The sequence below is a fragment of the Umbelopsis ramanniana genome (genome assembly GCF_025399195.1).
Source record: "Umbelopsis ramanniana AG unplaced genomic scaffold K450scaffold_62, whole genome shotgun sequence".
Classification (NCBI taxonomy): domain Eukaryota; kingdom Fungi; phylum Mucoromycota; class Umbelopsidomycetes; order Umbelopsidales; family Umbelopsidaceae; genus Umbelopsis; species Umbelopsis ramanniana.
The window spans coordinates 116,158-138,017 of record NW_026252148.1 but is presented as its reverse complement, the minus strand read 5'-3'; the positions used below and the strand labels follow the sequence as shown (position 1 = coordinate 138,017).

The 21,860-nt window shown below is 44.0% G+C and overlaps 6 protein-coding genes across 6 annotated transcripts; 2 read left to right on the top strand and 4 right to left on the bottom strand.

Moving 5' to 3' along the window:
- Positions 1 to 669: 669 nt before the first annotated feature.
- Positions 670 to 2,863, bottom strand: K450DRAFT_256402 (uncharacterized protein). Its single transcript, XM_051591502.1, has 11 exons — positions 2,736 to 2,863; positions 2,622 to 2,670; positions 2,465 to 2,546; positions 2,271 to 2,388; positions 2,120 to 2,204; positions 1,979 to 2,058; positions 1,550 to 1,906; positions 1,372 to 1,485; positions 1,185 to 1,312; positions 1,087 to 1,125; positions 670 to 1,006 (listed from the first exon to the last, which is right to left on the bottom strand). The coding sequence occupies exons 1-11, from the start codon at positions 2,764 to 2,766 to the stop codon at positions 935 to 937; spliced, it is 1,155 nt and encodes a 384-aa protein (XP_051441608.1). The 5' UTR covers positions 2,767 to 2,863; the 3' UTR covers positions 670 to 934.
- Positions 2,864 to 2,917: 54 nt separating this feature from the next.
- K450DRAFT_283372 (uncharacterized protein) lies at positions 2,918 to 4,935 on the bottom strand. The gene is made up of 2 exons (XM_051593474.1): positions 4,837 to 4,935; positions 2,918 to 4,764 (listed from the first exon to the last, which is right to left on the bottom strand). The coding sequence occupies exon 2, from the start codon at positions 4,708 to 4,710 to the stop codon at positions 2,998 to 3,000; it is 1,713 nt and encodes a 570-aa protein (XP_051441607.1). The 5' UTR covers positions 4,711 to 4,764; positions 4,837 to 4,935; the 3' UTR covers positions 2,918 to 2,997.
- A 49-nt stretch (positions 4,936 to 4,984) lies between these two features.
- On the top strand, positions 4,985 to 8,258 carry K450DRAFT_256388 (uncharacterized protein). The gene is made up of 11 exons (XM_051591501.1): positions 4,985 to 5,187; positions 5,252 to 5,599; positions 5,668 to 5,786; positions 5,848 to 5,919; positions 5,994 to 6,143; positions 6,208 to 6,366; positions 6,432 to 6,503; positions 6,561 to 6,675; positions 6,749 to 7,082; positions 7,147 to 7,613; positions 7,685 to 8,258. The coding sequence occupies exons 1-11, from the start codon at positions 5,029 to 5,031 to the stop codon at positions 8,174 to 8,176; spliced, it is 2,487 nt and encodes an 828-aa protein (XP_051441606.1). The 5' UTR covers positions 4,985 to 5,028; the 3' UTR covers positions 8,177 to 8,258.
- K450DRAFT_256379 (uncharacterized protein) lies at positions 8,135 to 9,794 on the bottom strand. The gene is made up of 5 exons (XM_051591500.1): positions 9,635 to 9,794; positions 9,110 to 9,541; positions 8,744 to 9,030; positions 8,360 to 8,666; positions 8,135 to 8,232 (listed from the first exon to the last, which is right to left on the bottom strand). The coding sequence occupies exons 1-5, from the start codon at positions 9,692 to 9,694 to the stop codon at positions 8,221 to 8,223; spliced, it is 1,098 nt and encodes a 365-aa protein (XP_051441605.1). The 5' UTR covers positions 9,695 to 9,794; the 3' UTR covers positions 8,135 to 8,220.
- Positions 9,597 to 19,724, bottom strand: K450DRAFT_256376 (uncharacterized protein). Its single transcript, XM_051591499.1, has 4 exons — positions 19,086 to 19,724; positions 18,200 to 19,012; positions 10,267 to 18,121; positions 9,597 to 10,197 (listed from the first exon to the last, which is right to left on the bottom strand). The coding sequence occupies exons 1-4, from the start codon at positions 19,623 to 19,625 to the stop codon at positions 9,896 to 9,898; spliced, it is 9,510 nt and encodes a 3,169-aa protein (XP_051441604.1). The 5' UTR covers positions 19,626 to 19,724; the 3' UTR covers positions 9,597 to 9,895.
- A 712-nt stretch (positions 19,725 to 20,436) lies between these two features.
- K450DRAFT_274622 (uncharacterized protein) lies at positions 20,437 to 21,814 on the top strand (the record flags this gene model as incomplete). Its single annotated transcript, XM_051593132.1, has 8 exons — positions 20,437 to 20,562; positions 20,627 to 20,657; positions 20,726 to 20,768; positions 20,858 to 20,876; positions 20,947 to 21,065; positions 21,131 to 21,293; positions 21,389 to 21,555; positions 21,649 to 21,814. 8 exons carry the CDS (start codon positions 20,437 to 20,439, stop codon positions 21,812 to 21,814), a joined length of 834 nt encoding a protein of 277 aa, XP_051441603.1.
- Positions 21,815 to 21,860: the final 46 nt, after the last annotated feature.

The following is a 21,860-nucleotide window of genomic DNA, read 5'->3' as shown; positions in this document are numbered from 1 at the left end:
GGTCAAGTAAGACCAAAAAAAAAAAAAAAGTTGGGAAAAAATCAAACAAGCAAAAAAAAAATAAACGTTGCTCGAACCCCAACCACCATGCTGGAAATCTCCATGCTAATGCGAATTGACCCACTCATCTAATGCCCCGCTTGGGCAAGGCACACATCAATTTGTAGCGTGGCGGTTGAATACCGCTGGCCACTTTAGGTGAACTGCTTGCCCCGCACCAACACTTAGTCTGCAAATTTAAGGCAAAATGGCTTTTGTGTTCTACGACCACGTTTGCCATAGGTCGGATCCACAATTTGCCCATACAATAAGGGAATGTGACTTGGCATAATTCGATCTACCATGGTGACTCGGGGACCAACTGAGTGGTGTTTAACCATCAATGAGAAAAGCTTTTCCAAAGCTGAAACTCAGTGCATGGTACCAGGCGACTTCATACAAATCAGGCTCTCCCGGTGGCACAAATGGCGTACCTGAAACGGTGAAGGTTGACGGTTGTGTATGCTGACGAACATCCAGAGTAGCCACTGAGCAAAATAGCTGAAAGTGAGTAAACCGAACCTGATCTCCATAGGACCTGAGTGCAAAACCTCGAGCGTGTTTGATTATTATGAAACATGTGTGTTTCAAAGATTCAATTGCATTGTGCTATTAACAGGTGGCAGCATTAAAAATTTTACAAGATACTAAAGACTATCTTTATCTTTAAAAAAAAACTTTTTAAAAACTTGAGAAGTAATATAACTTTGATGTGCTAGGTAAACATCCCAGAGGTATCGGTATATACAGAAGGCGTGATGTCCTTCTTGTCATGAGAAATGGTTCAGAGATAGTAGTTACTGAGATAGCATTTTCTGGGATATGTCTATCCATTAAAGTAAAGCAAGAAGCGCTTCACTTTGATTAACTATTTCTTCATCACCTATGATGAAGGCTACTTGTATAGTCTAAACATCATAGAGGAACATGCCTGCTCTTGACCCGGTCGTTTTCGGGACATAACAAACTGAAAACCAGAGAAAAAGCCAATTAAAAAAAAAAAAACTTTGAATATCCACTTCTAGGTTTTCCCTCTGTTCTATTTACCTTTGGTTGTTCTTGATGCGAGGTCATATATCCGACACCCTGATTGAATCTTCGTTAGCATGCAAGACCCACTGTGCCATCATCATCCCTTGGCTTACCATACTGTGCGTTGTGTGCCCGTAACAGAGCTCAACAATCCCTATGCAGCCATCCTTATTGCGTCTTATGAGTTTTGCCGCCAACAGGCCGGCATTCTTTTCAATCATGTTCTGAAGTAACGGGTGTTCTAGTGTGGATGTGTGAATCATCAGAAATAGGGCTGGGGGGTTTTGTTACAACACCTACCAAGGAATTTGGTTTTTAACACTCGGCTCATAGCAACGGACGTTTCTTCTTCATGTTCAACCATGGTTGCAAATTGATGAGCGAGCATTGTTAGTAAGAGTTGTTCACCGGTGCCTGTAACCACAATACGGTAAGTGACGATGTTACAGCCTTCACTAATAGAAATATCTTATCATACCAGTGCTGCTACAGGCAATCGCTACGTCTGGATCTGTTAATCTTTGGGTCCAACATCCGCTTCCGAAGACCGCAGCCTGAAAAGGATTGATCAGAACACAATTTGGTGTATTAGTGCTCATTCCAAGACTTACCTCGCCGACGCGACCAGGAAATTTCAGGGATATCCCACCACTGCTGACACCAGAGGCTATTTTACCGTTCTGATCCACGCAAATGGCGCCGACTGTATCATGACCTAAGGCACTATCGTCTGAGATACTTGACGAAGGTAAGGCGTGTTGACTATGGTCGCAAGCCAATTTATTCATTTCATAGTATCGATGCATGTGACCAACATAGGTTTGTAAGGCACCATCTGGAAAATGAAGCCTTGAATCAGTATTTGCTAATGTACTTTACAGTGCGAACAAAAGGGCATTGTTCTGACCAGATATAAGTTTCGATTTCAGAACGACTTCAACACCATGATCTTTGGCCCACTCAAATGCGCCGGGTCCAACCATGAATCTGTCAAAATAAAAAAGTTAGGGCCGATGAAACTATCTAGATAGTCATGGCATGAACATACACAGGTGGGACTCGACCGAGTGAGAGTAATCCTTGATTGGACACCTCTAATAATTTCTTTGCGGCGAGTATAGGATTCTTTATCCCTATAAGATGTTGCAGATCAGACAATCTGGACACTTCCTGCTCCAGCAAATCGGTAACGGACTAACCTGATACAGCTCCTACAGCACCAAAATTACCGGCTTCTGTCATGATACTTGCGTCGCACTCTACAGTGCCTTGCAACGTCAAATTTGAGCCATAGCCAGCATTGGTACACGGGGAATCCTAATAATGACACTCAATCTCATGAAACGATCCAAAAATGGTTTGCCCTGTTACGACACTATGACCGACGTCTTACCTCTAAGACAGCTATTGCAGCGCCGACCGCCTGCATAGAATCTGCTCCTTGAAGAAGCAGGTCCATGGCAGCCTGGCACGCGCTAACAAACACATTTCGGAATGGCAATTCAATATCAAATGGGATGGCTGAACGGGCCAATGTTGAAATGACCTACCGATTACATGTTTCTTTATACAATGACTCTTTGGAACGGGCATGGTTACCTTTATATTTCTCATTGTCAGTGAAAGTTGTTTTATATCGTTTATGCTACTGTTGTTCTAATTACCTGCGCCAACATGCACCGCAACAAATGCCATGATTCCCTCTCAGGAAACCAGCAATAAGTTCAAAGTGAAAAAAGTTGAGATGAGTTGGAGAAGAACTTTGGTTATTTTTAAAGACAAAAAAAAAAATCGATGCGGACCGCTGGGTAAAACATTGCGACTTCATCGAAAAAAAAAGAACATTACAAAAGAACATTATATTGTAGTTTATTACCAAGAGAGAAATAAAAAAAAATCGCTATTTTTGTCGTCCACCCCCAAAGCTTAGAAGTACTGATAGGTGGAAGAAGATGGGGGTATTGCCTTCTTATTGATGTCTCCATCTTCCTGAGTCCAAGCATCGGTTGAGGCGTTCTTTGCAGCCATCCTGGCTCTGAAAGGATTGGAATCTGTCGAGAAACGACTGACTTCACTGGTAAAGCTATCTCGGAATGACGTAGAAGAATCTCCTAGACCCAGTAAAGTGGTAGAATCTAACGGACCACTGGTTATACGTGGGTCAGCTAGAACTTCTTCCTCGTTGTCTTCATTGAATAAGGTAATGCGTGGAACAACGGGTGACACTTGGAGTTGTCCCACCATGGGTGATAGTTCAATTTGGTTAGCAGTCTGAGGGCCAGCCTCAGAGGGGGATGAACTTTGAAATAATGGAGCGGCAAATCCAGATGTACGAGATGAGTCTCGTTGAGCTATGGGCTCAATGATATCCGAATCACGACTAAACGTCGAGTACATGCTGGCCATTTGGTATCTTGGCTGCTTTTGATGATTGAAAGAGCTGGGTATTACATCGGAATCTCGATTAGTCCTATTGTTGGCGTTTTCCTCGACCATGCCATCTGTTTCTCCTAGAGCCTGCGACAAGGAGTCTGCTGCCACACTTCCAGCCCTGAGGGCATCGCGGCTATTATATACACTATGACCAGCTTGGTCCAATGCCAATGGGCTGCTGTCGGTTTCGCCTCCATTGGCATAAGACGTACGCATTTGTGAAAAAGCTTGAGCAAGGTAATTATACTTTGACAGACGTGCTGCACTTGATCTGGTGCTTTGGCGAGAACTCATAGGTCTGGTAATCAACTGCGACTTTGAAGGTGGCTGTGGAACATTATAGTAGTAGTCGATGGTGGCAGTTGTCTTCTCAGAAGGAGGCGTAGGCGTCCAGGAGTTGGAGTTTGAACCCATCGCAGCCGCAGGCGTAGAGAATGAGTATGAACTATTGCGAAATCCAGTCGGCGACTTGGAAGTGCTGAATCCTCCGAGCATACTAAAACGGCTAGATCCATCAGCATCACTGAAGACCATGGAAGGCGTAATACCTTTACCACGATTGAACTTGACAGGGCGAGTTCGACGACGGCGCAACAACAGAACGCCAAAAGCGAGAATGGCAGCGGCACCGGTGATAGAGCCTACTGCGACACCAGCAACAGCTCCCTTACTGAGGCCATGCTCATCCGAATCAGTACCACTGCTGACGGCAGCCAAGGCAGTACATAGACCATTGATACAATAGTCTGAAACACATGTTGTGTTCAAGGAACAAGCTGAACCGTCTGCTAGCTGGCTTTGACAGAAACTTGTTGTAAAATTGCAATAATATCCCTGGCTGCAGAGACCGTTTACCGCGTGAACTGAATCCAAACTGCAATCCAATCCGTTTGGGGTCATGGATGGGAGAGCTGTTGTTGAAGTTGATGTGGGTAATGATGTGGCAAGAAAAGCAGAAATATTCAATGAAATCGGCAGTACACTGGATAAACCACTTGTGGTGATATACATTGTGGATGCCACCGTTGTGGTAGTAGTTGAGGTCTCCTCGGTGGTGGTCTCGTGCGTTGTGGTAGTGCCATGACTGGTTGTGCTCGATTTTGCCGTTGTGGTTTTAGTAGTAGTATGCGTACCCGTTGTTGGGGTAAGTGTATTGGTAGACGTCGTTGTAGTAGTGGTGGTGCCAGTAGCAGTAGAAGTAGCCATAACAAAGTTACCACTGGGTAAGATAAGTGAAGATGATGTAGTTTGCAGTAACGGCTGATATTCACAATGCAAAGACCATGTCAGTAGGTTGTTGCGGAATCCAAATTGCAGTCTTCGAGTAATTACCTCCGAACGAATGGAATGGGATTTCTATCAAAAACAATGCAATCCAGATGTGCCTGCACTTGCCCTTTAGCGCAAGGGAAAGCCTTTGCTGCAGAAGTGGTTGCACAAACTTGCCTTATTTTTTTTTTCATTTTGTGGCTCACATTTGTGAAATTTAACCACCAGCTCGTCCCCCCGAGAAAAGTAAAAAGCATGGATCACTGTGACATTGTGTTTATTCATGCAGGTCCTGCTGCTGCTGTCATTTACTATTATACACAGTTGTTCCAGTCCCACTGCTTGTATAGCCCTCATTCCATTCAAGTCCCTGTCCGAGAACTCGGACGAAATCTCTTGCATATTCTTGATTCAGTAGGTTATGCGGTCCAAGTATAGAGAGCACATACACAAAATTAAATATAGATGTCCGTTGCAGCAAGACACCAAGAAGTTGGCTGTCCATTTTCCGACTCCACTGGGTGCCGCACAAATGAATGGCTTGATATCTTTTCTTAGATCACGCCGAACCACAATACATCTCGCGTTACTATCACTCACAGTCACACCGTATCAGCAACATTTATGGGCTGGTTGGGCGGCTTCACTTATCAAGCGGGCTGATAAAGATGCCACCTTACGCTCTTGGGTCGATCGATGTTCGAATGACCGCGAATTTGGTCCCTTGTCCGTAGAGACTTCATTATTTGACTACCATGAAACTTCACCACCTACCACGCAACGCGAATCCATCATATGCATCTCCAGATATCAATTTAAGAAAAAGGTTAGTGCTGAATAGACAAAATGCTAGCTCTCCAAATATTTGCCCTAATTGATCCTCTGCTTCTGAAGGCATTACTGATCCATATTACGCCAAACCTATCAGCATTTACATTGGATCAGGGCTTAGTACTGGATCAAAATGTTTGCAATATGATTCAGGCATATGTGGAAACGGAAGCTTTTCCTCAGTAAGTGGATGAGTGATAGTTGACAAACCCGCAAAATTAGCCTTAACTCAAATGGCTATAGACTGATTTTACTTGGCGATGAGAAGGTCATATTTGGGAAAATACCGAATTATACTACTCTCTCCGAAGACGAGTGAGTAGAATGAATTTTTTAATTTTGCTCTGTTGCAGTATATGGCAAATGCTGAGAAGTTTGATTGGTCATAGGCAACAACAGGCTATACAGCAACGTAGAGAGCAGATTAAATTGTCGTTACAACGCTTAGCCTCTGAAATCCCTATGTATTTATGTTGTAGGGATTACACTGAGGTCGTGGATTCTCGGTTCAAAAGTAGTTTAACTCGGATGTTGGCTTGGTAGGTGCATTTTGTCAGTCGGCCAATGATTGTCTAAGATCTGATATTAGACTATGTACGGCAGGGTGCAACACCGTCATCAATTAGCACTTAGTCGATGTATTTTGGCCGAATGGGCACCAGAGACGTTAGAAGATTGCACACCCGCGTACGTGCAGGATATGCATCGCATATCACTGAGAGATTCCAGCTATTTCCGCTTAAACAAGTGGAAAGTAGAGATGTATGGCCCATGATTTGAGTTCACTTCAGTGCATTATATGCGCCATGGCTAACGCTAATATCTAGGGAAAAATGGTTGAGTAAAATTGACAAACAGCCCAAATACGATAAAATGACATGCATTCCACCCGAAAGTTTGTGAGTAGTAAAAATCGCGAATGAAACCATTTCGTACGGAAGCTGACAATTCATCAGAAAAATTTCAGGGAGTTTACCATCTTTTGAGATACCATTGTTAGAAGAACGACCCTACGAACTAGTTAATATCGAAGAGTTTGGAAATTCCATTGTCCACGGATTGTTCTGTGCGGTTAGTTGCCCATTTGTGCCCTTGACGATTGAAATTGAGTACTGTCTTGTTAAAATCACCATCTTCTCGTTAGACGACAGAAACGCTCGAAGCCTGGTCAACAAAAGCAAAACAAGATGATGAGGACATGATGGATATTCAAATGCAGTCACCAGAAGAAAGCACTTTGATCCGTTCCAACGATGACCTTCGCGTTACTGTCGCTAATAGGATGACCAACGAAAGTATTCAACATTATATTGGCAATATCGGCGCGTTCAAACGGGGTGAAGATTTGATATCAACAGTGTCATCCGTCAACATGAACGTCGAAGACGACCGCCTCTTGCTTTCTGGAAGAGCAAAGGGCACAAGCCAAGAACCATATAGCCTTCGTATAACTTTGAAGGCATCAGCAACTGATTTGAGTAAGCATGATTATCATATTTACGAAAATAGTTGAAACCTGAAATAACCATTCATTCACCTTAGTTTATGAGAATGGCTTTTGTTCGTGTTACGTTGGAAAAGAGGGCCGTTGCAAACATATAGTGGGACTTCTACTGTGGTATAAGAATGAGTCTGCCAAGCTTAGCCAACGCACACTGCCTTTTTCACAGGGTCCGTCCAAATCCGGTACGATAGAAACTAGTTCAGTAACGAGCGATGCTGAAAAAGATGTTGCCATGCTGGAATCAACGCCGACTTCTATCGTATCACCTACTGCGATAGAGAACCAAGCTTTACCGCATCCCTCGCCGCCAATGCGGAGAAGAGTTCCAAGGGTCCTTCCCCCAAGCTCGTCACAACAGGTGGAAGAAAAGAAAAAAAGCACTTCCAGAAAGCGAAAGCATGAAAGCACTGTTTCGGATGCTGCACCAAAAGAAGAGACAGAAGCGCAGACGTCAAATGGGCAGGGAACGAGCAGGCGGGCAGTTTCAAAGGGAAAAGGTCGAGCGGTACGTGCATGTTTGTTGATACCTGTACCTTTCTATTAAATATGGCCCTGACAAGATCTTGCATTCTATAGCCAGTCACAAGTAGAGTAGAAAGCAAGGCGAAAGCATCGAATAACCCTGCATCCAGTCGAGTACCTAGTGTGCTCAATAGCGACAGTGATATTGACGAAGATGATGTTCTACGATATGCTCCGGCCACGCCTAAATTGGACATGTCGCCAAAATTGCAACCATTGCATCTCGACACGAAACAAGAGGTTGCGGATGAGCCTGTCGCCACAACCAGCATTTCGAAACCACCTCCAAATACACCGAAACCGCTACCTAATTTTCCTCGATCACCAATCAAGAGGTTGGCAAGTTTGGAAGACGATGGCACTGATGATGAAGCTGAGGTAACCAGCAAGTCCACAACAGCCAATGATAGCATTGACATGAAAAGGTCACTGTTTCAAGCACCTAGTGAACGGTCGTCCACACCTGATGAAAAAGCACAAGGCCTCGATCGACCCAAGAAGAAGAAAAGGTTGCAAAGTATGCTTGATGATCTTTTATCTTTATAGACCAAACTTTTTGTTTTTGTAATGTATGGGTAATTGGAAAGTAATCAACATGAAAACTTGTATAAATGAAAGAAGGGATTTTTTTTTTCGATCGTGATGCAATGCAAAACAAGGAAGGATATATACAGAGTTATACATTGGTGAGTGAAGTCGAATAGAAATTATTATTGATGTATCTCATACTTTCGGTGTTTTCTCATTGTTGAACGGCCGTGATTCTTCAAGGGCTTTTGCGCTTTCATTGACTGCACCGTCGATAGTGGAGTTAGAATCGTGTCGCTCCAATGGTTCATTTGCCTTTTTCTCCTTTTCAGCAAGCGCCTGTCGCTCTTCCTTGAATCTAAGGTACACCAGGTAAATGCTGATGAATACCCAGTACAGACAGTAGCTAATGACGGTGCCATAGGTAGCAGTGTTGTTCCAACCAAGGATGGCGTTGAAAATTTGATAACCACCATTGGCAGAAGTATTTACATCAGGGTTTCCCCAACTGTTCGCAAGATAAATGGCTTTAGCAAGGTGAACCACGTGATGTCAATATATTTATACAAAAGTATGTGTGCTTACCTGACGTGCCAGACGTTGGTTGTTACTTTATAGCCAATAGCCGAACCACTTTCTTCAGCGCTTTCACCTCCAATGATCTTGTTCCAAGCATCTTGCTCAAAGTAACCAACAGCTCTGGAAAGCAAGCCAGCAGACACAAGGTACAAGATACAAGTAGAAGCGACAAAGAACCAATGGAGATGCATAAGGGATCCACCTTTGTAAAGCAAATAGCCGACCAAGCAACCACAGATGATACCCATGATGGCAGCAATGGGGATGGATTTACCGTCTGCTCCAAGGGCAACCTAATTAGGATAAAATAAAGAATGTCAGACAAACCATTTTTTCCAAAATGAAAGGGTTGTAAATTGGTTTGATACGTACGCCTCCAAGAAACACAATGGCTTCAAGACCTTCACGCAAGATGGTGATGAACGGCAACAAGAAGAAAGCATAACGCTGGGTTAGGGATTTGAAACGACTGGTGTTGGATTTCTCTTCATTGAAGGACTTTGACAACTTGGCTTTCCATTTTTCTTGCATACGTTCGGTCCGTAACATGGCTAACCCCATAGCTGTAATGAGAACCGATGCCACCAAGCTGAAAATGCCTTCCCATAAATTTTCGCTGTTCTTCCACAAGTTGGATGCAACGGTATACCACACAGCAATGAAGGCACCACCAATGGCAAGGCAAATACCAAGACCAATGAGGGTTCCTAAGAATACCTGCTTCCTAAGACGCTTGTATATGACTTCATCATCGGCAAAGACTTGTCTTAAAAACGACAGCAAAACCGAAAGAATGATGGCCGCCTAAACGCGAAAAAGGGGGAGGAGGAGAAAAGGAGGTTCTAAAGTCAGATGAGGAGAGTAACTGGAGTAATGACCCAATGAGAGAATTCATACCTCTGTTGTTTCTCTGAACAAAATGAAGAAGATGGGGACATTGAATAAATCTTGTGCCATTTTGACAAGAGAGAAAGGGCAAAGAGGGTTCTCTCAAATGTGGATCAGATAATAAATAACAAGGTTACAAATTTTTTTTTTCTTATTTACCCTGCGACTTTATATCTGATGCCCACGTTTTCCTTTATAATGAGGATTAAGAAAAGTTGTCCTTTATGAGAATATAATAATAAAAAATATACACTGTGGTGGTGAGGGGTATCATGGTCTCCACGTTTCCGAGTCCTTCGCCTTGGTCATCTTGGATACCAGGTGATTACCTTGGTCGTCTATTCTCACAAATGTATTTCCTTCCTTAAAGCCGGCAGTCAGAGGGGTGGAGGTTGTTGAGTTTAATGGACCGTTTAACCGAAGGGTTGAGTTTACATTTGAAGCTCCGCCTCCTCCACCTCGTAAAGTGACTCTTCCCGACGGCGACACAGACCGTGGTGGTACCAGGTTATCAGATGATGTTTGTAGATCGTCTTTTACACGCGTAAAAGTTCCTTCCTTAACGCCGTGGTCTGATGAGGAAAGGACAATTCAATAAGGGGTGAATGAAAAAAATTTTGTTCAACAGAGATGAAAGCTACCTGCTAAGAATTGGGCAAGTTCAACCCATCCGCCTCCAACTCGAACCATGACCAAATTACTGGGAAGAATGCGACAGTATACCAGGCGGGGGTTGTCTTCACCAAACCAATACTTGCCAACTTCGCCTGGTACCCGCTTGACCTTGATTGGATAAGGGGACGCGTTAATGATACGTCCGACCGCAGTGTCGAGATCACTATGTGGATCTGATAAGTATTCGTATCTAGGATGAGGCTTTACCAGACTATTATTATTATTGTAATGGCCGGGTCCAGGACTTCTACTCCTATATCTCCGAATCGACTCGGTCGAACTATAGCTTTGTAATGAAATTTTGGAGGAGTTGCGATGTATCGACATTTGACTTCGTGTTTGGCTGCTGTTGCTAGGTGTCATGGATGGTCTACGAGGTCGCACTGGTGCGTTTGTTTTGGCTGCGGCAAGTTTAGTATAGAATTCATGATCCAAGCGTTGAATACAGATTTCCAATTCTTGTCCTCTGACATGCATAAGCTTTTGAAGTTTATGCCATTTGTCAATCACTTTAGCCAGCCGTTTATCCGCCTTCCAGTCATTCATAATTTCGTCGGAGGATTTTTTGGCTACCTCTAACTGGCTTTCGATCGTCTTACCCCGTTTGTCCCGGATCTGATAAAGCGATTGAAGCATGGATTGAAGATCTGATTTTATGAGTTGGTTCTCAATTAATCTGGCATGTTGCGGAGCAAGTTTATCGACGCTGGTGGCAACACGTCCAATATCCAAGTCCAGCTGGTCAATAAGTAACATGTGGCCCTTCAATTTTTCAGCCATTTCTGTGTGTTGTTTACGTTCCTCAATCAATTGAGTAAGGTCGCTAACTTGGCTTTCAACTTTGCTTCGTAACTCCGCCACTCTCTCATCTTCTGCAAATCCTCGAGCAAACAAGTCATCCAGATCTTGGGTCTTCTTTGCCAGCGTTTGCTTCAATTCTTTCTGAATGGCCTCAAACTCCTTGACATCAACTGTGACGGGAGGTTCTGATAATTTGAGACTTTGGATATGACGTGTGGTGTCGGAAACGTATCGCATGAGTTCAGTGATCTTCTCTGCTGCAAGGCTGTTCAATTTGCTGTCTTCAGCATTTTGTTGTGCATGACCCAAGAAAGTCTTGAGATTATTCCAGTCCTTCAAGATAGCTTTGTGCTTAGACACCGTGACAGTCTTGGCTTCTGAGAACAGTGACGTTTCTTCAGAACTTGACTTGTCACACTGCATGCAGATCTTCTTACAAGATGTTTCAAACGATTGAATAACGGTGCGTTCAAAGTTTTCAAGCTTATTTCTTAGCTCATCAACATGGCTGGTACCGTCCTTGGCGGCTGATTGTGAAGCCCCGATGACGTTTTGAGTGACAGCCAGTTTCCAAGAAGACAGCTGTTCGGTTATGCTTGCGGCATCCTTTTCGTACTCAAATAATCTGCCAAGTATGCCTTGCACTGTCTTGGCTAACACAAGTGTTTGTTCCAACTTTTGCATGGTAGCGTCTATCGATAGAGTAGCTTCTTCCAATGATGCTTGTGGCCATCGTCGTAGTATACTCTTTTTCCTGTGACGCAGATTTTCGGCAGCATCCTGAGCTTGAACTAGGTTGTCTTCAAACGCTGCAAGTGCCATATTGAATTCTGTGAGAAGTACCTCCAGGGTATCAACAGAGTCTACCATATGATGCTTGCTGAAATAGGCATGCAGTGTACTGCGACTTGCCTCTTGGTTTTGAACAAAGTCAGCAACATCAGCATGAAACTGTTGCAAGTTGGCTGCTGCAGCGACATTATCTTGAGCTTGCTCAGTTGATTTGATTTGCTCATTCAACAGACTGACAATGCTTGTAACATGCTTATGAAAGTTATCTGCATTTTGTTGCATGGCCGGTACATCATCAGTCCTCAATTGTTTAAGGCTGATAGCTACTTCCTCTACGTCGCCAAGGACACGCTTGTCGTCAGACATTTTCTGTAACAACGCCTTGAGCGATTCTTCAGCAGAGGCCTTGTCAGCTGCCAACACTGCTTGCAGCTCCTCATTGTGAGTTTGAATCTGGAGATAAACATCATCTACTACTTGATAATTGTCACATAATTGCTTGATGTGTCGCACCAAATTTGCCATCGCAGAACTCTTTACAGATATGAGAGCCCAACTTTCATCCAGTGTGGTTTGTACACTCTTGACATCATCCATATGTTGCTGTGCTATGACAAATGCAAACAACGACCGGACATCTTCAAATGGATCTTTTTGGTCATTGACCGTGATGGCGATGCTCTGATACTGAGATACTATATCATCATGGGTAGAGATACGTTGGTTGTCATCGGTAGGCGATAGTATCATGTTACCCTCTATTAGCCCGGATAACGTTCTGAGAATATCATCGCACTGCTCCTGGAGAGGAATAGCATTGCTCAAGTAATTTTTGCGAAGACCGTTGATATTGGCTTGGTCATACAATACAGTCAGTTGCTTGCGAATTTGAGCTACAACTTCTTCGCAGTTATCCATGACGTCTTGGATTTTGGAAAGATCAGATGTCAAGAAATCTTTTGAACTGGAAGAGATCATGTTCTGAATATCATGCAAGTCTCTTTGCTCCAGGCGAGACACTTCGTTTTGCCATTCATCAAGCGATTCATCGACAATGGTGGATAAATCCACATTTAGTGTCGTTTCGAGAAGCTCCTTCAGATGGATCAACAAATTGTTGGCGTTTTGAAGGCACTCCTTTGACTGGTATGACGAGTGTAAGTGAAGAAGCGTAGCTTGTGATTTGTCTTGCAAGTTCCTCCACAGATCATCCAGGTCTTCCTGAATATCCTGAACATTCTGAGTATCCTGTGCGCTATCCGAGCCGTCGGTTTCTTCTTCTAACACCTTCAGACACACTAGGCTCTCACTCTTGATTGAAATATATACATGTTGGTAGGCGTTGACCATCGTATCCAGAGACTCAGCCTGCTTTAAGTAATCTCGCAGATCCTGCGCGCTTGTGGTATCTTGACTTTTGGACGTAATGGTTGAAAGAGATTGCATACGGCTTTCGATCCATTGCTTAGCCGAATCAGCTTGCACACGGTAGGATTGAATTGCAGACATACGACGGGACAATCGTTCCGTTGATTCCAAAAGCGATCGGAGAGAGCTGGAAAGTTCTTGCAGTCTCGTATTCCTTGCACTGATAGTCTCCTTAATGACACTCTCCGCAGATTGGTCTCGTTGCTGAGTTTGCTCAGAGACATCTTCATCGTTGGGTCGAGAGGGGAATTCAATCTTGGTCGACACTTGGTCTAGAACACCTGCAACATCTTGTACAAACTTGGCCACCATGGTCTGCGTTTCTTCCACATTTCCCCTGCTGGTTAAAGCATTACGAATGATGATAGCTGTAGATTCGAGGGAATTGGCGTGAGCAATGAAAGCCTGGATATCGAGATTTTGAGTGACAATGGATTTCGCAAACTGAAGTGACCCCTCTGTGGCTGATGCAATGCTTTTGAGCTGCTCGATCTTCTTTTCAATGTGATTGATAAATTGAGTGCCGTGGAAAGTGGTATCACTTTCATAAGCTTTATACTGAGAACAAAGAGGCTCCACGATCGATTGCTTATAGACTTCAAATTCGGCAAAGAGATCTTCGTATTCATCCATAAGACTATCACTAGCGACTGTTTCTGTGTTGGAGTGCCATCTTGCCTTTTCTTCAATAAATTTGAAAGTCGTGTCCTTCATTGTCTTCAACTGCAGTAAGGATGCAAGGATGGCATTGTCAAGCTCCAGTCTACGCTCCAACAATGAATGCTCCTTGAGACGGGTTGTCAGAGTCTCTTCAGTCTGAGAAATGCTGCGCTGCAATCGTTGGAGTTTGAGACGCAGGTGTTCAGGTTCATTCAAAGGAGGGTTCAGCTTGGTGAGCTTATCCACGAATATGTCGTAATGGGCTTGGCAAGTGGTAAACATATCCTTGGCAGCATTTTGGATTTCATCCTCAACATCTATGAGCTCGTTGTAAAACTTTCCAAGATGCTTTTCATCTAAATCATCACGGGCAAGAAGGGCGTCCCTCGTTACGACTAAAACACCCAGCCGCTTGCCAATGGTTTGCAGCAAATTTGAGAGTTCCGCAACATGTGTTTCGTATTTCGCCCTCTCCTCTCCGGTGACAATGAGTTCACGCTGATACATCAGCTCATCCTGGAGTTGACGGAAGGAGGCTAAAGTTTTATCAAGAGCATTGGCAACCTTGGACACATCCAAATTCTTAAACTCGCTTTGGCCAAGGACGTGATGTACGAAGTCTGCAAGCTTGTCATGCACCACCCGAAGTCGCTCTTGTTCAAAGTGACGCGATTCTTCCTCTGCTTGCTGCAATTCGGTCTTCTTTTTTACAATGTAGTCGTCTGTGAGGTCACCGATGGCTTCACTAGTGACAATGATGCGAGAAGACACAAGAGTTTTGTTCCGCGACAAAATCCAACCTTGCAGATCTTGAAGTTGGTTATCGTACCTCGCAATGTCGTCTTTACAAGTCACAGCACGAATGTAACCGGCATTCAAGGTTTCGATTGTAGTGGCAAGAGCCTCTAGTTCTTGTTGTTTCTTGTTCATGGCTTGCACTACTTGAATGGAAGACTGGGTGTCTGGCTTTCCTTGAGTGTCCGATGTCCAAGCCTGATTCAAAGCAGCGGACAACGAAGGCATAGGCAGCTTATCAATGCATTCCGTTTGACCTTTTTCAATTTCGTTTCGGAAAGTTGATATACGCTCGTCAAAAACCACAGTTGAATCGTCCATGATCCTTCTGGAAGTCTTGCCGATGGCATCTCGTAACTTGTCACCTTCCCGTTGTACTTCCATACTTCGCAATACATACTCGGTGTAGATGGATCGCTGGGACAAAAGTTGAGACACATAGGTATAAAGATCCTCCAGACTATGGTAACTTAACAGCAGCTGCTTCTGATTATCAGTAACATAGGTTGGAATTGAATCGCTGTTTAGGAAAAGGTCCGAATAGGTTTCCAATAAATTCTCATATGATGATAACGCAACAGCAAGTTGGCGCTCCTGAAATTCAGAAAGACGGGTTTGAAATTGTTGGAAGACCTGAGAGATTTCATCGTCGTCACTAAAGCTTGGGAGTGTATCGAGTGTCGGATGACACTGCGCTTTTTTGTCAGCAAATTCACATAACTTTCGGACTGTTGCTGCAATCCACTGCTGGCATCGATTGACTTGAGTCTCCCAAGAATGACGCTTTCTGGTAATGTCCAAGCACTCGGTATGTTGATCGAGGGTCTTTCTCAACAATTGATGCTGGTCACCAAGAGCCTCTACACTGCAAATAACCGCACTTCGGTCAACAGCCACTGAACTTGACGCATCGACATCCACTTCAAGTTGTCGAACATTGTCAAAAAGTTCGGATAATTCGCCTTCTTCTAGTATACGAAGTCGAGTGTGAATACCATCCTTCTCCTTTTCAAGGCGTAAAAGTTCGTCTTCATCAATAGGAAGCGGTCCAGAGAATGCAAGGTCAATCTTGGACTGGTTGAGAACATCCACTTTTTCATCCATCCAGACTGTCATGCGGGCCATTTCATCACAAAGCTGCTTACACCGCTTTTGCAGTTCAAGTACGTGTCGATAAGAAGCAAGCTTTTGATCAATTCCCTCCGCAATCAATGCTAGTTGCATTCCCTGTGCAGCAATGACACTCTTGATCTCGTGATTGACAACATCGTTCTCTTGGTGGTCTCGAGCACCTACGGCAGTTTCATACTGAGGTGTCGCCGGATACGGGATGCGAGGGGCAACGTTGGTGACAAGGTGTACTGAATGCTCTTGGAAATCAGCGGTTCGTTCGGAAAATTGGGTATCGGTATCATCAGCCTTGGCAGTGCGTTCAGCTGCACTGAGATCTCTTCGAAGACGCTCTCCTTCTTCCTTCACATGCTGGAACTGAGTCATCAAATCCATAACTGCAAGGTGCTGCTCAACAGCTTGTCTGGTGAATGCCACGCGCTTGCTCAGGTCTTCAAAAGTTCCCTCAAAGCCAGTCTGACGAGTTGAGAGATATTCAGGCATGTCTTCGGAAACAACATCATCCAGATCTTGATAAGCATCCAACGTTTCAGCGTAGAATCCTTGATCGAAATCAGCAACAGATTGTTCTACGTCAAGCAGGATAGCAATCACTTGTTCCATGACGGTTTTAGAAGGTTGACCCTCAGCATCCGTTTCGATATGCTCCTCGCGAATGGTCCATCTCGCATTTCCAAATAGGAATCCATCAACACGTCTGTCCATGTCCATGACCCAGACCACAGCATGTTCAAACTTTTCTTCCCATTCGACACGTAGAAGAAGTTCCTGAAGTAAAGCTTGGCGTTGACGAAGCATGTGCAAGAGTCGGTCAAGAATATTCAAAGTGGTCAAGGTAATTTCTATGGTCGTGGTATCTGCCGGACTCAGTTTTGTCTCTCGATCGGATCCAGTCAAAGCCTTGACGTGAGCACGAAGACGGGTCATATCATCTTGATTGAACCGTTCCACTTCCCTCTCAAGCTTTTCATGAGCTTGATGTAGTTCCAAGACTTCTTCATGAGAGATTAAAACATCCGGTCCAAGCGCCTCTAGGCGAGATTCATCTTCACTTTCGATGATCCCAATTCGAACTTCAATCCATTTTCGAATTCGCTCAGCTTCAACGAACCAGACTCTGACTTGATCGACCCAGTCTCGTACACGTTCATACTTGCTTTCTAAATCCTCAAACACAGTTTTGAATCTTGCATAGTACTCTGATAACGGTTGATGTGGTTCATTGTCTTCTGCATCGTCATTTTCCAGATTGTCACCCACTAAGTCCGAAAACCGGTCTCTGAAGTTACTCAACATATCATGAACAATGCTGACTCGTCCTTCCAAGTCCTGAATACCGTCTTCTGTTGTGCTTGATTTGGCATTGTCCATACGACTTTGAACTTCATCTAGTTCGCTTCCGATGGCATCAGAAACGGTGACAAAGGTGATACCTCGATGAAACTCTTTGCTCTTGGTTTGTTCATCGTGAAAGCTCTGCCATAGTCGATTGTACTGTTGGTGACATTCATCAAGTCGCTCGTGGATAGCCAGTTGCACATCAGCAGAGGCGTGATCAATTCCTTTGAGGAATGGTTGCCATTGTACCTCAGTAAATGCATCTAGTGTCAGCTCCAGACGATCTATTTCTATGCTATATTGTTCGGCGTGATCATCCGTTGCCTCCAATGGATGCATCTTATGTAGCTGACCGTCCTTTTCGATCGTTGGGCATGCTTCATCTACTTGCTGCTGTTTGGACGCAATAGCAGACAGGATTGAAGAACATTGATGGTCAAAGTCATCCACTTGCACCTGAATATTGGCGATATGGAGGTTCTGTTCCAAAAGATGCTCTTTGGTAGTCTGCACAAGCTGATTAAATCCTCTCCACTTTTGTTCAATATTAGACGCCATGTCTAGAATTCTTTTGCGCTGCTCCATGGTAAGATTGATGAAAACCTGGTTGTTTCCGTCTTTCCATTGTTTCTCAAGGTTGCTCTTGATGTCCATTGCCATAGTAACTTGTCCAGCCTGTTCATTGCATTGACTTTCGATATCCACCAATAAATTGATATATTCAACGATCTTTTTGGCGTCTGCCATAGAAAGTGATGTGGGTATGTCACTGATGGTTCCACGGTGCAATTTTATGAATGACAAAAGTGTCTCATGGATAGTGAGGAATTGGTCCAAGTTTGAATCAATACCACGTGGAATTTGCCCTGTTAGCTGCTGCTGAAGTTGGTTCGCGATGCTGAGTTTCACCCGAGCTTTATCCGAATCCCCTAGTGATGAAAGTCTGTTAAGTACCTTCCGTTGCTGGGTTGGAGTAGGCGTGGGTGGTGGTGACATTTCGGTTGCAGATAGAGGCTTCGGTACAGGAGTTTCGTTGCTTGTTGCCTTATCTTCTTCAATAACTTCTGGTAGAACTGGAGATGCTTTGGCTTCCCATTTGAAAGAAGCCGATTTTGGAAGAGAAGCTTGGCGCTTTGGTCGAGACATCGCCTTGTAAAACTCACTAACATACATCATGACGCTGGGTTCATCTGGATAGTCCACATCGGTAAGATCCTCAGGGTCCAGGTATTTTGGAATGTTCATGTGCGTCGCAGCGGTATCGAATGCCAACGTCAAAAGAGTTTGCCAGTTAGCCTTATCATTCAGGTCAAGCTGAAGGTATTCGGTCATCAAATTGGGTATTAATTCCGGATCATGGTGATGAATTAGTAAACAGAAAGCAACACCATTTCTCCACGATTTGGAAAAGTCGCCAACGGCTGGGATAATAGACGAAACAATATATGCCTCTAACTGCGTGCGCACCCAGTACAATAATGCGAGTTTGGCGTCGGCCTTTCCTGGCCCTTGCTGAGACGAGCCCTTTTTCGAAATGGAAGACAATTTTTGCGGTGGGGCTTTTTGAGAAAGCTTCCCTACAACCTTTGGCGGCGTTTGCGACGGTTGCTGCTTGACGTCGGTTGCGATTGCCGGCAGAACGCCGGTTTGTTGAGGCTCCCCTTGAGGTAATACACTTTCATCATGCTGCTGATCATCCAAAGTCGCTGAAGACTGCGATGATCCCATTTCTCCGTTTATATCCTCATGCATTTCCTCTGGTTCCATCTATTCGGAAAACGAATGGATCAGTCAAAAGGTACCCTTCTTCCCAATGGAACCCACTACAAAAATACATTACCATCATGGCATCGTCAGGATTGTCCGTTATGGGTTGCATCTGGTACTTGAGCATGATGAAAAAAATCAGGGCTAGCGTCTTTTTGACGTCTCCATTAACAATTGCTTCGTTGCCGATATTGGGCAATGTTTCAGCTCCTAACTGACGCTCAAGGAACGATAACGCTTGTGAAACATTTGAAAGCTGGTGGATTCGCATATTTCCTCTTTCTGGCTTGGGTGCTGGTTCCTTAGATACAACCGACAAGAGCTTGAGCAATCTCTTGCCATCTTTTAGATCAGTGTCGAGATTGCTTATGCTGTCGCCCACCGTAGACAGCTGAGCGTTGACCCATTTCGTGAGTGTTTTCTTCTGAATCTCTTGATAGTTGGCGGCGACATTACGACCACCATCCTCTAAGCCTGCGCTATTCAAATCACCAAAGAAAGATGCTTGTCGACTTGGCTTCCCGCCAGTTTCACGAAGGCGTGTTGATCGACTTACGGGTATAGATGGTGAATCTTGAGGAAAAGTCTGACGGGCAGCGGAAGTGTCGCTCATTGCCGCTACCTATCACTATAGCCCAAGCTTTACAACAACCACAATATGTGGAACGCTAGATAAATTTGTTAATGAGGAGTGCCCAGCAGGAAATGCTGCTATAAAGTAAGGGAAGAACGTGGCGTGTGTTACCCTATGCAATTCTGAGCGATAAATTATATCAAAGTGTTTGGCCGTTCTATTAAGGACTCATCATACTGCTTACCTATACATCCATTCTTTGATGTTAGGTTAGTGTTGTGTTGTTAACACATCACCTTGAATTAAGAGCGACACACAGCTAGTCTCTCCTCAAATCGTAATTTACAGCTGAAGTAACATTACTTGAAATATTAGACTATGCTACGTTTTAATTTCGCGTACTTTGTCGTTTCTGCCTGACACTGCCAATGCAGCACCTTGTTCCCCTCTGGAGATGTGCCTTGCGTGGATGCACCACTTTTTTAATTGAATGTGTCAATTAATCTTACTCCGTGTTATCCACTGCATTGTAGATCTCACCCTTGCTGTAGCAAGCAGACCCGTAAGCAACACTCTGGCGTGGTATGTTTCCTTTTTGGCCATGTCGTGGCAAATTTTCTAATGCTGGCAATTTCAGAGCCTGACCTCACATTCTAGCACCTTCGTAACTTCTCGTATGCTATTACCAACTTCATGCCCTTTTCTTTCCATCTGTTCTAAATTTCAAGACCCTTGAATTATGCCAAAACACGTGATATAACGCAATTCATCATTTTTTTTTGCGAGATGGATCAATCAGAAAGTTTACAGACGCAGCTAAAGTACTTCTTCTAGCTTTACGCCACTAAAAATGACTTTAACTTTGCAATCGACACGTAAATTGAACGATGGAAATGAGATTCCCGCGCTTGGATTCGGTGTATACCAAAGTGAACCGGGAGACGAAACAGAGCAAGCGGTGCTTCTGGCTCTTGAGGTAAATTTCACTATTGGTGTACAGGGTGGTTACTCACAAACGTGCTAACACGACTGTTTTGAAGGCTGGCTACCGCCACATTGATACGGCATCTTGTAAGAATTCAAAGCATGATGGTAACCGTTCCACTGTGACATCACTAATGATGACTTCCATCTCGTAGGCTATTACAACGAAGAAAGCGTTGGTGCTGCGCTCAAGAAGTGGTAAGTATACCTGATAGTTGAACTTTTCACTGCTTATGCTTTATATTAGGCTTGTGACTAAACTTAGATCCCCCATCTTCCATCTTCAGTAACATTCCTCGTAGCCAGGTGGGCTCATTGATGACTGTGTACGTTGTTTCACCAACTTGTCACTGATTAACTCCGCTCCCCTAAAAAGATTTGGATAACCACGAAGCTTTGGGATACTGATCATGGTTATGATAAGGCCAAAGAAGCTTGCTACGAAAGTCTTCGTAAATTAGGCCTCGACTATGTCGACTTGTATTTGATCCACAGGTAATGTTATATAGCTGCGAATGAGAGTGAATATAGAGCGGATATTGATGGTGGCCTGTGAGCAGCCCCTGCACAGGAAAACAGCTTCGCAGCGAGAGCTGGAAGGCTCTTGAAGACCTTCAAAAGGAAGGCAAAGTCAGATCTATTGGTGTCAGCAACTATGGTGTCCATCACATGAAGGAGGTCTTTGAAGTCGGTTCTATCAAACCTGCAATTAATCAAATTGAGGTACAGTATGTGAAAATCAACCCAGATTGGATCCGCGAATGGGAATTAGCGTTAGAACCAGGCGTAAACGGCAATCTCATCCTCTCTACTCGCAGGTGACTCCGTACCAAGTTAGGGAAGAGCTTTGTCGTTTCTGCCAAGAAAACGGCGTACTCATAGAAGCATTTTCACCTTTGACAATGGGCCTCAAACTGAAGGAGCCTAGGTTGAACAAAATCGCTCAGAAATATGGAAAACAGCCTGCCCAGATTTTGATTAGATGGTATGTATCATGACAATTTGAAAGCTGAAAAGGATGGTGTACCAGTTATAAAAAAAAAATAGTTTAATAACCTGATATGGTTCTTTATATTAGGTCGTTGCAACGTGGACTCATCCCGCTACCAAAAAGTGTTAACAAGCAGCGAATTACAGATAATTCCAACGTTTTTGACTTTGAGATTTCCGCTGAAGATATGGAGGCTTTAACTAAAATGGATGAGTACCTTGTAACGGAATGGGATCCTACCAAGTTGCCTTAAGTCCAGTGATGGTCTCACCGTAGATCGCTAAATGTGCTTGATTCCG